The sequence below is a fragment of the Pelodiscus sinensis genome, chromosome 17, assembly GCF_049634645.1.
Source record: "Pelodiscus sinensis isolate JC-2024 chromosome 17, ASM4963464v1, whole genome shotgun sequence".
In the NCBI taxonomy this organism is placed as follows: Eukaryota; Metazoa; Chordata; order Testudines; family Trionychidae; genus Pelodiscus; species Pelodiscus sinensis.
Window position 1 is genome coordinate 34,309,938 of NC_134727.1, and position 16,542 is coordinate 34,326,479.

General features: G+C 48.6%; 1 protein-coding gene across 4 annotated transcripts in view; it reads right to left on the reverse strand.

Annotated features, from left to right (window-relative positions):
* The window catches only part of MGAT4B (alpha-1,3-mannosyl-glycoprotein 4-beta-N-acetylglucosaminyltransferase B), a 119,903-nt gene that overhangs the window by 29,132 nt on the left and 74,229 nt on the right, over nt 1-16,542 (reverse strand). For all 4 annotated transcript variants that reach the window (XM_075900519.1, XM_025179019.2, XM_075900521.1 and 1 more), the window contains exons 2-5: nt 6,624-6,803; nt 5,838-5,978; nt 4,858-4,991; nt 1,013-1,059 (exon numbers count right to left, since the gene is read on the reverse strand). In XM_075900519.1, the coding sequence (XP_075756634.1) occupies nt 1,013-1,059; nt 4,858-4,991; nt 5,838-5,978; nt 6,624-6,803 (502 nt within the window). The remainder of the gene's footprint in view (nt 1-1,012; nt 1,060-4,857; nt 4,992-5,837; nt 5,979-6,623; nt 6,804-16,542) is intronic.

The window sequence follows — 16,542 nt, forward strand, 5'->3', positions numbered from 1 at the left end:
GGGTTGATCTCGCAGCACCGCTCAGGTGAAGGGCGGCACTGCGGGACCAACCCGGCAGCACCCCAGCTGCTCTGCCCCCGGCTTCCCCAAGTCCGCCGCTGGTCAGTTTCAACAGCACTGGACTTGGGGAAGCCTGGGGCCGAGCAGCTGGGGTGCTCTGCCCCACAGCTTCCCCAAGTCCGCTGCTGCTGAAACTGATCAGCGGCGGACTTGGGGAAGCCGGGGGCAGAGGAGCTCCGATTGTCTGGCTGGCCAGAGCACTTCCGGGTTCCAGTTGGTGCCGGATTATCAGGAGTGCCAGACCACTGGATGCCGAACAACTGGACTTTTACTGTAATATAATTCCAAAGAGATCCCAGACGAATGCAACCTAATCTGGAATAGCTAAAAGGGGAAGAGAAATAGACCCTTGTAGAGTTGAAAGGTCCCTTTCCTAGAGCTCATGCCGTGGCCACACTTTCAGTTTAAAGTGCTGCCATGGCTGCGCTTTAGACTTTTTAAGTGTAGACAAAGCTGTAGGCTGTAACAGCCTTACTCTAGTTTGAGATCATGTGTGCCAATCATGCTGTTCTCTTGCTCTAACCCAGTCCTGTGGGAATACTGCAATTTACTGCGGTTCCAAATTCAACATTTGTAGAATTCCCCTAGGACACACTGACTCTCTGAGCAGGCAGGACGCTGAACTATACAAGAAAATTCCTGTACATATAAACAATCCATCTTCCCATAACACCACAGGACAGGAAGAGTGGCTCAGATGGCATGGTCATGTGCATTAAGTACATTAAAGTACAACACTGACTGGACAAGATCAGAAAAATTAAGACTATGATACTATATATAGTGTTTTAGAATGAGATGAATTTGAGATGAGCTTAATTAAGAAACAGCATAAGAGTCTGGAATTTATAATGGAAAAATCAAGCACACAAAGAGATTTATTTTCTTTAACGAGGCCGTTACATTGCTACATGCCCAGCCCACATCAGGGTAATGAATGGGAATTGCTTACAAGTTTTTGAGATTTTCTGCCACTCCAGTTGCGTACTGTTCATCCGTCTAAAAAATAAAAAAAATTAAACATTATAAGAAGAGATCATTTAGCTTCAGAGAAAATAACCACCAATACTTTAAATGCCTCCTCCAGATTTATTCTCTGCCCAGGGCTATATCTCAGAAGCCATCACTAGTACTCCCCACTCTGTGCTATCAACACTTCCATACTCCCTCCATTCATCTCCAGGCCGTCCTCTGTACAGACCTTGTGCCTGACGTACCCTCCCTATTTTGGTGGAGCAAAACAGAACTCTTTTTCAAATGCCTCCTGTTTGGCCAGTATAAAATCGAACCAAAATGCCAAGTGTCTGGGACCAAGGACCACGGTTGCCTTTAATTTCTCTTCAGTTCCTAGCAGGCTATTGGCATTCAAGTGGCTGAACAGTCCCTGATAGAAAGTTCATCCTTCATCAGCAAAACAGAGGGGTTTCTATTAAAATGCTCGTTTATGTTTTGGGTTAATTTCAGCTACAAACCTGAGTCTCCCACTCGGTTCTGAGATTTGACCTGGTCACTCTTCGCAGCAGAGGGGGAAGAGTTAATCATGCTGCATGACACTAATATAAAATGATATAAATACAAAGACTCGTGCAGGGAGCCTGTGGAAAGAAAATAAGGACCCAGGCCCTCTGTTCCGGAATGGTGGATCAAGAGGAGCCCTAAGATTTTACTGCTCTGAGTGACTCCACTGCTGTTGAAAAAGTGAGCAAAAGTCCCAGGTGAGGATCTGAAGAAGAGGGATGACGACTTTTACCATCACTAGGAGTTTGTGCTCAACAATGCCTTGCTCAGTGGCAGGTGCTGTCAGATTTGGTGCCACAGCGGGAGGAGGAGTGAGATGTCAGGGATTTGAATATTTAACCGATTAACCAGTTAAATCGGTTAAATATTCAACGGGCTGCTCCAGCCTCACCAGGCCCACCCTAGGCAGGGGGCTGCTCCAACCCAGCCAGAGCAGCCCCATCTATGGAGGCTGGAGCAGACCATCCCCACTCACCCATTTAATTGGTTAACCAGTTAAACATAACATTTAACCAGTTAACTAATTAAACAGGATTTTACATCCCGATGTTGGCGACCAAGGCCAGTGTGTTACCCAGAATAATGACAAGTAAAGCTTTTCCTAGAGAGAAAAACCTTCCCAAGAGGTTCTCAGGGGCACAGGGAGAGACCGAGGCCACTTCTTCCTTCCGCAGAAGATCACCGCTGCCACAATCGATCTTCCGGAGTTCAATTTAGCAAGTCTAGTTAAGACTCGCTAAATCGAACTCAGAAGGTGCCCCCGCCAGCATCCAGTACTCCTGCTCGTCAGGAGCAAGGGAAGCTCATGGGACTGTTTGCTCCCATCAGCCTCCCACTGTAGGGACGTAGCTGGAGTTGTGCACCTTAAGCCAAGCTGCCGGGTCTAGTGTACACCTGGCCTCGTTTCTCACTCTGGCAGAGCTGGGAAAACAGCTACACAAAGGATAGAAGACTGCCTGATAATCTGGGAGCAAACACACGACTCCGTAAGAGCTCCCATCTGTCACAATAACCCTCTCAGCACTTGGCATCGGATACCAAACACCACATCTGCCCACCCACACATGTCATCCTGCTTTAATGATGAGGTAGGGGCTAAACAGGCTTCTCCCTGCTATGATAGAACATTGCAAAGCAGCAGTTCCACTCCATGAGGACTCTTCTCATTACAGCTGTGTTTAACTGCTCCAACAGGGATAGCTGTCTCAGTGCCAACGCAGCTAGGGGACTCAGGCCGAATAAGCAGGCTGCTTCGCTTGGTGATCATGGGGAATTGTTTTCGCAACTCGTAGATGGGAAGTTTGCTGCCAGAGCCACATGCTTGACGTCTGAGATACTCTAAATTGTAAAAGGCAGCCGTTAAAACACCTCAGAAGGGAGTTTACAACATCAGTTCTCTTCTCCTCTCCCCTGCCCCTTTTGAGATGACAGTGGCAGCTTGATGTTACCTAGAATGACGGTTCAAATCCCACACCATGTGCTACATCATTTTCTCCCCTAGGCCTGAAGACTCGTGAGCCACAGGCAGCGATGTATGAAGCAACACACTGTCTGGATCAGGTGTGTAACAAGCACAGCAATAGTTCACACTTACAGAGTGCATTTACAGCTCTTACAGCACCTGAGAGTTCAAAGGTCAGAGTCTACTTACCCCTTCTGTCCGAAATAGTTTTACCTTTTGTTACCAGCAACACCTACGGTTACTGTAACTGAGATGTGAGAGAGATTCTCTGGTTTTGTGCATTTGGCCATTTATGGAGGAGTTAATTTCACTGTTTACAAGTTTGAGAGCCACCACAAAGGTATGAATAAAGACATTACCTGGCTAGCACACTGCCTTCCACATCCTAATGACTTAACCAACTAAACAATGGGTACTTAAGAATAATTTGCACCTTCTCTATCAGAGTGTTCATGTTATAAGAAGCTAATTCACTATTTTTTCCCTTCCTTCCTCCCCCCATCCCCTATTTATTTTGGAACTGGACTTTTAATACTCCATTCATCTGAAGAAGTGGGTTGTACCCACAAAAGCTCATAACACCATCTACATGTTTTGTTACTCTTTAAGATGCTGCCAGACTATTCATTGTTTTTTGTTTCTCCACTGTCAGCTTCCCCTATCAGAAAGTCTTTCATACTTCAAAAGAAGGGGAGATCTTATAAAAACATAGTGAGGAGGGAAAAGTCTGGCAGGAGGAACTCAGAACCTGGAACTACTTGCAAACCAATTTTTAAAGAGATTAATTTCACATGGAGGCTTTCATTTAAACGGTCACATGATCCCAGTGCGTTCCATTTCACAGACAGCACAAAGAAAGGCATTAAGTGACTTGTCCACAATCACAACCTGCCAATTGCACACTGGAGGAGACAAACCCATGCTTCTCAGTCCCAGGAGTTACTTACTAACCCCAACCCTCTCCCTTAACACTTTGGACAGCAGCCACTTGCTCCCCAAGAGAACACTAGCTAGAGACCGGTAAGCAAAATGCTGCTCAGACCATCAAATTGCTAGTAAACAGGCAGCAAAGACGGGAATTTATCCTTACTTGACTTCTAGCAACACACCACTGAGGTTTTGCTTGCTCAGGGGATTTCTGAAAACTAAGACAAATGCATTTTAGGCTTGAGAAAATAATCCAGAGGGGAAAAGCCATGGAGGAAAATAACCATATAAACCCTTAGATAAAAGCAGCTCTCATGGATTAACGCAGAAAGGCTTTGTAGCTCCTGAATTTAGCAATGGATTCTGGCCTCAAGCATCAGAGCAACACAAAGTGCTAGTTTCAGCCTTGGACAGACGGGCCGGGGGATGACAGAGTAAATCATGAGGGAGCCTTGGAAGGGCAGCATGAATGAGGTGGAGGGGCATCTGCAGGGCTTCCATCGGCAGCTGCTTTGCAGTTTTGTAGGAGCGAGGTCACTGAGCACAACTTAAATGAAAAAGATGAATGTACAAGCCAGGCTGGCAGCTAATGTAATCATCTGCTAACATATTGACCCTCTGCAGCAGGGCGCATCCAAGCATTGTTTCCCATTAAAAACAGGCTGCTGGCCCCCATCAGGAGGATGTGCCTGATGAGCCTTGTCGGATAGCAGCCCAAGGTTGGGCTTATCTGCCTCTGCCGTGGCGGATCTGGCCCACGTCCACGAGAAGACATCCTGCTGCTTTATGGCTGCATGCAGCCCCCTGGACCAGTCCCAAGTCCCTGTCAGACAGAGAAAGGGAATGAAGAGCTGATGAAGTGGGAGAAAGAGACACGAGGGTCACGTTACCTCAGCGATCAGAACAACAATCACAGTGTCCTCCTTTTCCTGTTGAGTGAGCTCGGAGATCAGGGAATTCAGGGTGTCCGCAAGGTACGAATGCACCTCCCGCTTCACGCTGGGGATTCCCATCACTATGGAGACTGCCCAGAACCAAAACAAAGTGTTTTCAGAAAGGTGAATACAGGGCAATGGGCCAGGACAACTTACAAGACTGTTCCCTCGGCTCCTGAGGTCTTGCCTTCTACTTGCTTTTTGCACTAAGTTCCATCAACAGTAGCTTCCCAGGCCTAATTCACTGAACACGCCCTCTCAGCAGGTTAACTTTTTTCTAATGAACACTTTGGCCAGGAAACAGAAAAGAACTGGGTGCTGGCAGGAAGGGCCTCCCTTTGAAGAATTCAGTTTGGCTATTACAGCTTTAAGGCCGATATTTAGGGAATGCTCTTCAGAAAGGCCTTTCGACCCTACATTGGCATTCATGTCTGAGAGTCCTTCTGCCCAAAACAGGCTCCCCAACCAACCAAACCCTTTACAAAGCAATGTAAAAAAAAAAAAAAAAAAAAAAAAAGTTTGTTAAAAAAAAAAAAAAAAACCAACAACCACCCTGTCTCAAGCAGAATTTTTATCCCCCAAAAAAGGCAAAGTGCAGGAACTCCACGAAGTCCACTACAGGCTTTAACATGCCATTGGCTTTACATGGGAGGGGCTCAAATACTATGTTGATGGATGGCAGTAAAACCCTCAGACAGACAAAGGTAAAATATTACTTTAGGGCTGGTTAAGGTCCCTGCACCTCTTAATTTATAAGGTCACAGTCTGCGCACCCCGCCACAGCACTGAGGAAGCCTGCATGTAAGGTACTCCCTCCCTTCCAGTCCTGCTCCTCTCCGCACGCCAGCCAGGAACGGAGGGGAGGAGAGGGCGAGGTGGGAGAGGGCGAGGTATAAAGTGAAGGGAAGAGACCTAGCAGCAGCACTGAGATTTACCTCCAGTGCGTCCCTGTCCCACATGCACAGCTGGTTGTAGACTGTTCTCCTTGGACAGCAAGTGTGGCAAATGATGGAAGATGGTGGGAAGATGCAGCACATTCTTGTTGGTGATATTCCACAGTTTTAATCTGGTTTCATCTTAAGGAAGAAAAGGAAGTCAATATGCAGGACACCAAACAGAGAGACTTTTGGTGACAAAACCCCCTCCCAGAGCAATCTGGCTACCTTTGGTTATCACTAGATTAATATGCTCAGTTTTCTCCATGGGCACCCACAACTCCCACTAATGTTCGTGGGAGCTGTGTGTGAAGGGGCATAATTAGGTCCCACATCTCTGAGGGGGAAGAGAATGAAGATCAATCCAATCATCTCAAAAAGAGCCAATTTTCCCATCCAATCAACTTTTGCACTTTTGAACAGAAGAGAGTTTCACTGAGCAAATCTAAACCCTCCACTGTGACCTGTTTTCCACAAACATTCAGTACTGAGCACACATTGTCCTGGAACGGCATAAACAACCGGTGATAAAAGCTCATGAGCAAGCAAGATAGTATATATTATCTGCAGGGACGTGAGTCGACGATCAAAGGCACATGGCCATCTCCATTTAGATAGATTTGCTAAACCTTCTAAGCCTCTCATGTTAAATCAGCGTATCTGGAGTTTGACCTATGATTGCTCTGGCAACGGCAGGACCACTCTTTCTATCTGCAGCCCTACACAAACACACACCTCACTCCCTCCTCTATAGCAACAGCGTCTCCCTGTTAAAGTCTGATTCACCAGATAAGCTGCTCCATGTCCGGTTTACGTCCCGTAGGGCTTGCTTCTCCGAGATCGCTCTCTTTATCTCGTCCAGGACCAGGTTCAACTCCTTGGAGCGCTTTAGACTCTCCTGTTCGGCAGCGTGCAGACGGTCTCTGAGCGCCAGGAACTCTCGCTGATAGATATCCACCACCTCACCTGCAGAGAGGGAAGAGGGGAAACACATTTTGTCCATGCTGTGACTGGCTCCAAAAGGGAAAGAGTCATTAGTCCTCCATTCTCCTCCTCTGCAGCCCTAAGCACCAAACCCAACACAGAGGGAGGGAGAAGTGTCACTGAATCACTCTTACCTGTGAGGGAAACTAAAGGGGTAGAGGGGAAAACTGAGACCCAGTTGTCTGGGCAGGAGAGGAACACAGATTTGATGAGGTTTGAGAGAAGCGTGGGAGTGGCTGGACAAGGAACCAGTGGGGGAATGAAGGCAAGGGAGACAGATCTGTCAAGGGGAGGCAGTGTGGGAGGCAAACCTGGACTGCCTGGGCAAGGAGACAGATGGAAAAGCCCGGTGAGGGCAGGGAAGGAACTAAGCAGCAAGGACTGCAGATTGGATGAGGGGCCCCACCAGGGAAACCAGGAGTGGGAGCCAGCAACTAGAGAGGAGAGAGTCCTGAGACGTCAGCAGGAGGGGAGATGGGACTGGCTAGGGGCTGGTTTGTGGAGGGCGAAGAGACTGAGGGAGGTGGGAATTGGGGAGCTGACAGTAAGATAGGATGGGGAGACCAGGACTGGAGGGGCAAGAAAAAGTAGCCGGAGGAAGGGAAGACTGGGGCAAGGAGCCAGGGGCTGGGAAGGGACAGGCTGCATGAGACGGCACAGGAAGGGACACGCTTGAAGAAGAGTCTGTGATCACCAGGGTAACCCCTCCCCCAGCTCAGAATGGCACCTCATATTCTTCTCTCAACATTTCTCTGCTGTCAGTAAATACCTGTGAATCCCTCTAACAGCATGGGTATCTCACCTCCCTTCATCATTATCTGTATTACCATAGCACTTAGAATCCCTCACCACGGACCAGGGCTCCACTGGGCTGGGCACTGTACAAACAGAACAAAAAGATGGTCCCTGCCCCAGGGAACATACAATCTAAGCAGGACTACCCAACACACGGCCTGTGAGCCACATGCAGCCTGCAGCCTGTTTGTTTGCGGCCCACGGTGCAGTTTGGGGTGGTATGTGTTTTAGGAGTTACATTCCTGGACTGTTGTAAAACTAAAACAAAAAAGTAATCAATTTAACGGTCTTCTGTTGATATGCATTTTAGTAATTCCTGGACTGTCACTGCTCATTAGAAGAGCTGTCCTATGGGTGGAAATGAGATAAATATTGCATTTTCTTAATATCAGCAGAACAGACTTAAATGGGGCCTGCGTGTTGTGTGTCTTGCCTTAATCTTTGTATTCATGCCCATCAGTGCGAAAGAAGCTATTTGCATATATATTTGCATGTACATGCAACCACACTTAAGTTGCAGCCCTCGGCACGTGCTGTGAGTAGCACCGTGGCTCCCGGGCTTCAGGGGCAGTCCACAACATTTTGGCAACTGAGGCGGGGAGCTCAAATGACGGCCCCATGCCCCCTCGCTTGGGCCAAAACTTCGCAAGGTCTCAATTCTCTGGGACCTAGTGGCACCCCCCGCCACTCCACAGTCGCATCTGAGGCAGCTGCCTCAGTTCGCCTCATAGTAAGGCCAGCCCTGCCAGGCTTCCAAGTTGAGTAGCCTTGATCTAAAGCAGCGGTTCCCAAACTTTTCCAGATGGGGACCCATTCTGACAATTCAGGAAGACCTGGTGACCCAAGGCAATTCAAAAACGGGGTGAGGAGGAGGGGCAGAGCCACCTGGGGAGAACTTGGCAACAGTTTTGAAATATAATAGTGACCTCTATTTGGATTGCAACCCAGAGGTTGGGAAACCCTGATCTAAAGACAAGCCAACCGATGATACGCTACAGACGGGACAGGAGGGGGTATAAGGAAACACAGAGGCTGTGTCTACACTGGCATGAATTTCCGGAAATGCTTAAAACAGAATACTATTCTGTTTTCAGTTTTTCCGGAAAAGGAGCGTCTACATTGGCAGGCTGCTTTTCCGGAAAAGCCCTTTTTCCGGAAAAGCGTCTGTGGCCAATGTAGACGCGCTTTTCCGGAAAAGAGCCCCGATCGCCATTTTCGCGATCGGGGCTTTTTTCCGGAAAAGACTAGTGGGCTGTCTACACTGGCTCTTTTCCGGAACAGTGTTCTGGAAGAAGGACTTATGCCCGAGCGGGAGCAGAATAGTTTTTCTGGAATAGCGGCTGATTTTGTACAGTAGAGCATCGTTGCTTTTCCGGAAATTCAAGGGCCAGTGTAGACAGCTCGCAGCTTATTCCGGAAAAGCGGCTGATTTTCCGGAATAAGTGGCCCAGTGTAGACACAGCCAGAGACATAACTGGTCAGCGTGTTAGGAAGAGGCTTCAGCATAGCAGCCGCACAGCTGTTGAGAAATTTTTGTCAGCTCCATGGAAAAGGAGGAGTTTGAAAGAGGCTAAGGAAATAACTCATAGACTCATAGACTTTAAGGTCAGAAGGGACCATTTTGATCATCTAGTCTGACCTCCTGCATGACGCAGGCCACAGAATCTCACCCACCCCCTCCTAGAATAATCCTCTCACCTATATCTCAGATATTGAAGCCTTCAAATACTTTGAAGACTCTGCAGATGGCTGGGGGGAAGCTCCTCCCAACTGCAAGAGGCAGCATGAGAAAGTGCAAACCTGTTTGTTTGAAAATTTAATAAGTGAGCAATGGAAGCTGGCATCATGGGCTAACTGGAGGAGAGAGCAGACATCTTAATAGTAGAGAAGTGACAATATGCAGGGATGAGACAGGCCCTGAAAAGGAAGACAAGTAATTTATGTGGAGCGTAACGGTGAGGAAGAGGTAATAAACTATTGCTTCCATCAGTTGCTCTGTTATCTCCAGTGGCAGAGGTCTATGCAGTGGATCTAAAACTTCCAACCCTGCTGCTGACCCATGTCTTAAAACACGGAACTCGCGAAGCCCAGCTCTCGGAAGATTGGAAATGCCAGAATTAAGAGTCTGTGCAACCTTGTGCACGTGTGTTATGAAATGCTCTGATGACACGATCACATAATGTTGTCTCCAATGGACACCTGGCTCATTCAGTAGATGATAGAGATGTACAATTTTTTTTTTTTAAGGTAACCAAGTAACCACTAAAAATCCTAGTGGTTACACGCTGAAATAAGCTTTACATTGCAGAGCCCTCAATGAAGCCACTTTCCCGGGAGCAGAGCTGGCAAGAGCTACTAGTCCCACTCCTAGGGGGGAGGCTTCACTGCCGCAGTGAAGCCACCTCCACAGCAGCAGGGCCGGCAGGAGCTGCCAGCCCTGCCTGTGGTGGCCCCTGCGGTGCTGGAGCAGCCCCCTGCACAGGGAAACTGCTCCAGCCCCTATCAGTTAACTGTTAAGCATTACCCATTTAGGGTGATGCTTACTGATTAACCTTTCACATCCCTAGTACACAGCACGGCTGAACCAAGACTGTGTAGTAAAGGAGACTGTAGTCTGCAGGATGTGTGCCCAGGCCTGCCAACAGAGGAGAAGAGGGAAGAGAGGCAGGGCAGGGATTAAAAAAGGCCCTGGGGCTCCTGGCTGCTACTACTACTACAGCAGAAACATCAAGGGCCAGAGCTCTGGGCCCTTTAAATCTCCACTGAAGGCCTAGACAGCATGCCCCAGGCAACACTGAAGGGCTAGCTGGGGAGGCTCACTCTGGCCCCACCCTTTCCACCCAAAGCCCCGCCCCTTCTGGAGCCCTGGATCCAGCCCCCCTCCACATACACATTGTCCAGGGCCCAGCAAAATCTGTCAGCCACCCTATCAGTACCTCATTTATTGAAGAATTTAGAAAGTATGTAGAGTAGTTCAGACAGAGAAAGGATGGTCTCATGGTGCAGCTCTGGATAATTATAGCCTCTCCCTATCTCTGCCACAGAGTTCTTATGTGAGGCTGGTCAAGTCACCTACACCACACTTTTCCACAGGTGGCCATTAATTGTATGTCCCTCATTTTCTATGTGAGTGTCTTTGGATCCTGCAGCCTGACTCACAGAAGTGCTGAGAACTCACATTTCAAATAGAGTTGGCTGGAAATTTTCCTGTGAAATGAGTTTTGTTGGAAAATGCTGCTCCATTAAAACTGGAAAAGTCTTGTGAGAACTGCTCAGGTTTGAGGAACTTTTATCAGAACACACAGACACCTGGCGTGGTTCCCTACCAGCTTGTCTGGTGGGTGACCAGCAGCACCTGGGTCATTCTGACATGCCAGATTTTCCAGGCTTCTTATCATGACGCTGGGAACCTGAAAGCCTTTACAGTCCCAGCTCTGGCAGAAGTACCCATAATACTGTATGCAGTGCTTGACTCTGTGACCTTTTAACATTGGCTTGTGGATGTAATCCCAGTTAGAACGTTAAATATTTACAGTTCTGTCTCATACCCTGGAGCAAGAGTCCAGAATCCACAGGCAATTATAGTAGCAAAGCAACAGATCAAGAGCAACTTCAGTTTTCTCTTTTCAACTCAGTTGAATATATAACTTGGCTGATTTTAAAGTCCCCGTGGGTTGAAAGTGTGCTGTATAAAAATGTCCATGCTGTTAAAGATTTCCTACAAAGGAAAAGAAATTGGGCACTTGCCCTTCTCTGCTTCTTTATAAAGGTGACCTGAAAGTGGAGTTTAAAAACACAAACAAAACAAGAGAGGCATTCCAAGTGCATGTGTGAAATAGAAAGCATGGCCAGGTGTGTGTATAGCTATCAGTATGCAGGAGTATGATGACAATATGCATACCTCCAAGTTTGAGAGCACACGTCCAAAGCTATGAGTCAGAGAAGGGGGTGTGCACATGCAAATGAGCATTAATGGGTAGTATGTGGGATGTAAGGGAAGGGTGGGCTAGCAGATTTTTGCCTGACAATTCGTGACAGTTCTGCAAAGCTGAATTAAGCCATGAGAGCTTATGATGCACATGCTTTGTTCCTCCATCAAAAACTAGAGAACAGCATGGTGCGCCTGATAACATTGGCTTCTCTTTCCCTTCCTGCCACCTTTTTTTTTTTAAGCATTAGAACTCAGAACAAAATAAAAAGTAGCACATACTGGGTTTGCGTTACACATCGCAGGGGGCCCAAAGAAGGCATGATCCTGATTTAAATATATATATATACATTTTATAGCTCACAGCTGTAGGATTCCCTCATGCCAGCACTTTCAACTTTTGTTCATGCTGGCCTAAGTGATTTCCATATACAAAGCAGCACCGGACACTTCTGAAAGTGATAAGCGAGGGTGAAGTTATCAGAACTTCTCCCAACTGGCTCTCAAACCATTGTGCAAAAAAGATGCTGCCACACAAGTTGATGTTACTGTTTTTACTATGGCAACTGAGACTACTGAGAACAGCAGCCAGAAAAGACACCAAAAATAGCCTGCTTCCTGCATGGAACTCTCCAGTTTATTTTCCACTCTCCAGATAGTAATATGTAACAAACTGCAGTGAGCATTCAAGACATGAGGAAGTGGGTAAGAAGGCAAAACTGCACTGGTTAGATTAAAATTCTACTTTAAAAGCTCAGCAATAACATTGCTCCATCTTTTCATGCCTATGAACTACTGGGATATACAGCTAGAAACAGAGCAACCACAACTCCGACCCACTCCTGGGTGGGGTCTGGAAATCACAGCCAGGTCCAAAAGCCAAAACTCCAGCTGTCTCTGGGGTCCCAGCTGCTTCAAGTGGATCTGAGTGAATAATTAAGGACAGGGTTGCAGGACCTCAGCCTGCATAGATTGTGTTCTAGGCCAGATGGTACACGAAGGCTCTTGCGATGATTAAAAAACCCTGTGGGTGTACTGGGCATTTAAAGTAATACACTATTAATAAACAGCCTTTTGTTAAAGTATTTTGTAAGTTATGTTTCTGATGAGAGGTTTTGGAGAGACAAGGAGGATGAGGTAATATCTTTTATTGGACCAACTTCTGCTGGTGAGAGAGAGAGAGGCTTTGGAGCTTACGCGGAGGCAGTAGCTTCACAGTAATTTAGACGGGTCTCACACAAAAGGTGGTGATGGAGAAACAGCTGCGCCCATGTCTTAATAGCTTTCCCCTGCAGAGTCCCTCCATGGCTCAATTCCAGCCCTCTCTAATCTTCTCCCCCTCAACTTAATAAACTGCCTCAGCAACTCAATAAAACTGCTACTGGAGCCTGTGAGCGCACATTGACTTGTACACTGGTTTACACGTGAAACACTGCTCTGTATCACACTCACATCAGACACAGAACCCAATCACGCAGCTGCCCTGGTGTTTGAGGAAGAGAAGCACCCAAATGACAACCAGATGGTGCAAATTCAAACCTGTGGCAATAGAAGCAAATGGGTGGTGGGTATTGTAGGCAGGGGCAGACAATGCCTTCCCAAAGTGCGTCACCTGGCCCTGTCAATGCTCCACCTGCTGTTGCAATGCTGGAGAGGCTGCAGCAGGCAGGCTCAGGGCCACACTGCCTGTCCTCCCAACGCCAGGCCATGCTAGCAACCCACTGCTGCTTCCTCCATCCCTACCTTGAACCACTTCCCATGAGCTCCAACCTGGGATAGTGCGGCCCCAGACTCCCAGAGTTCTGGAGAGTCAGGGGGCAGCATAGTCCCAGCCTCCCATGGTCCCAGATAGGGATGTAATAGTGTAGCTGATTAACTGATAAGCAAAAGGTTATAGGTTAATGCTATAGACTCCATGCATTTCCCTCCCTTCCCCCCCGCCCAACAGGGGCTGTTGCCAACCTGTGCTGCTGCCTCCTTATCAGAGGCAGCAGCGCACAGAGCAGGGAGGGGGGCTTGCTGGTCAGGGATCTGGCCAACAGGTACAGCCTGGGGATGCCGTGGCCAGATCTCCAACCAGCAATCCATGAATTGGGATGTTAAATATCGGTTAACTGAATAGTCGAATAACCTCATGAATTCTTATAGGATAGTCGACTATTCTATAGTACCTGGGGGTGGGGCTGGCAGCCAGCGTGTTCCAGCCTCACTCCTGAGGAGCCCCCTGCCACTCTGCGTTGCTGCCTCTGTATCAGAGGCAGCAGCGGGATGCCAGGAGGGAGCTGGTCCACGAGAGGAGCCAGTTTAAAAACCAGCTTCCTTCGTGGACTGGCTGCCTGTCGCCCTGCGCTGCTGCCTCTGATAAAGAGGCAGCAGCACGGGTTGGCAGCAGCAGCCCGTTGGGGGGGGGGAGGGGAAGAGAAAGGGGGAGAAATGCATGGTGTCTATAGCATTAACCTATAACCTTTTGCTTATCGGTTAATCAACTACACCATTACATCCCTATCTGGGACCAGGAGAGGCTGGGGCCATACTGCCCCTTGGCTCTCCAGAGCTCCAGGAGGCTGGGGCCACACTATCCCAGGTTGGAGCGCATGGGCAGTGGGTCAAGATAGGAATGGGAGAGGTAATCCCTACTCCCAGCCCCACCTTTTCTGCCCCCTCCAGCACCATGGGGAGGGTGGGGGCAGCACATGGCTCCAGTCCCACCCCCCAGCACCACAGGGAGGGCAGGTAGCACATGGCCCCAGCCTCCCTCATCCCAGAGCAGTAGGCATTGGGAGGGGGGACATGCCTGGCAGTTTGGGAATACACCACCTCCCCCTCCATGATATTCACCACTCCTGCTGGAGAGGTACCCTGGAGTAGGTGGAAAGGGCCACATTGTGGGGGTGGGGGCAGGCAGGGGCCAGCAGCAGCCTGGAGATGGGAGCTGGGCTCTGGTGAGTGCAGATTGGGCAGGGCTCGCCTCCCCAGGCCAAGTAATCACCCTCCAACCAAGCAGAGGCAATACTGTTAGGAGGAGGAAAACATTAGGAACAGGCACAGTTTCCATTCAGGGCAATTGCCTCCAGCTGTTGAGTGGTATTTAGGTCTCAGGGATTTCCTGGGGACATCAGTAAGCAAAAATGCTTTTTACCATATTGAACTGGCCAGGAGGTTGCATCCCTTGCTCTCAGAGGTCACTGCAGCTGCTCGGCATGCTCATCTCCTCCACGCTCAATTGCTTTGCTGCAGTGCACAGCACCTGCAGCTGACAGGTCGTATCGCAGAGCAGATCCAAGTCCCGTGCACAGCAGACCCTCTTCTAAGCTGCATAGGCCAACTAAGGCTTTGTCTACACTTGTAAGTTTAAAGCACAGCCGTGGCAGCCCCTTCACGTGGCAGCAGGGCCACAGCAGCAGCACAGGGAGAGCGCTCCCCAGCGCTGTAGGTAACTCACCTCCACAAGGGGAGTAGCAAACAGCCTATTTTTACATTAGTGCTTTACAGCACTGTAACTTGCTGTGCTCTGGGGTGGGGGAGAGGGATATGGAGGGGGGGGTGTTTTTTCCATATTCCTGAACGAGAAAGTTACAGCGCCATAAGTGGCAGCATAGACAAGCCCTAAGACATGTCACTGCAATGTTCCTCATGATGCACTGGGTCCCTTTTTCAAGGAGTCCTTCAACACAAGACAATAATAAGAACATAAGAACGGCCATGCTGGGTCAGACCAACGGTCCATCTAACCCAGTATCCTGTCTGCTGACAGTGAGCAATACTGGATTCCCCAGAGGAAGGGATCATAACATGTAATCATTCTCCTGTCACCTATTTCCAGACAAACAGAGGATAGGAACACCATTCCTTCCCATCCTGACTACTTAGTATTGATGGACCTATCCTCCATGAATTTATCTTGCTCTTTTTTGAACCCTGTTAAAATCCTAGCCCTCACCACATCCCCTAGCAAGGAGTTCCAGAGGTTGACTGTGCGCTGAGTGAAGAAAAACTTCATTTTGTTTGTTTTAAACCTGCTGCCTACTAATTTCATTTGGTGACCCCTTGTTCAGGCTATCAATGAGATCAGGAACTGGCTACCTCTGAGATCCAGGGGCGGCCCGTCCATCTAGGCGAACTAGGCGGTCGCCTGGGGGCCAAGTTAAATGGGGCACCAAATGGTGGTGCAATATCATTGAGGGGTTTGGAGGTGGGGGCACCAATTGCATGGTTCGCCTAGGGTGCCAGTTGCTGGCATCTAGTCTAGGGCTGCCCCTGCTGAGACCACAGGAGTGGTCTCTAGTAATGCCCAAGGGAACAATGCCAAGAGCAAGGCTCCCAGGAGAAGGGACACAGGTCTTGGTAGCTGGCACTCAATGTGAAGGCTCTCCCTTCCACGAGGAGGGATGTGAAAATGCAGTTAAAAAGGTAACTGTGTAACTGCTAAAAATCATAATGGTTACATATACTGCAGAGCCTGTAGTGAAGCTGGCTCCCCCGGAGCGGGGCCAGGGTTTCTTGAAGTATTGCAGCTGGCTTCCCAGGAGCAGGGCTGGCAGCCCTTGTTGGCCCCACTCCCAGAGAGCCAGTGTGGAGGTGGGAGGCAACTGGGCCAGCGGCAGACAAGGGGTGTTTTGGTGGGCCCTGCGGTGGTCGGGGAGTTGCTCCAACTCCTACCGGTTAACTTGAACCTGTAAGCCTCACTTGGTAAAGGTGAGGCTTACAAGTTAACCTTTTACATCCCTTATCCATGAGGCACGTAGTCATGGAGCTCACCATAGTCAGAAACAAACAGTACAACTCAGTTCTCTCTTTCCAACTGTAGAAGCTATTTCATATTTAGCTAGAAGCCATTCTGTATAACAAAAGCCATTTCAGTTTCTTGTGTCTGCACAAGGGAGTGAACTGGCCTTCACCGAGGTGGGGAGAGACCAGAGGGATGCGCTGTTGGAATGTGTTAATGAACTATTTTGAGCTGAAGCTCGAACTCCCTTTTAACCTGTTTCTTTCTCTACT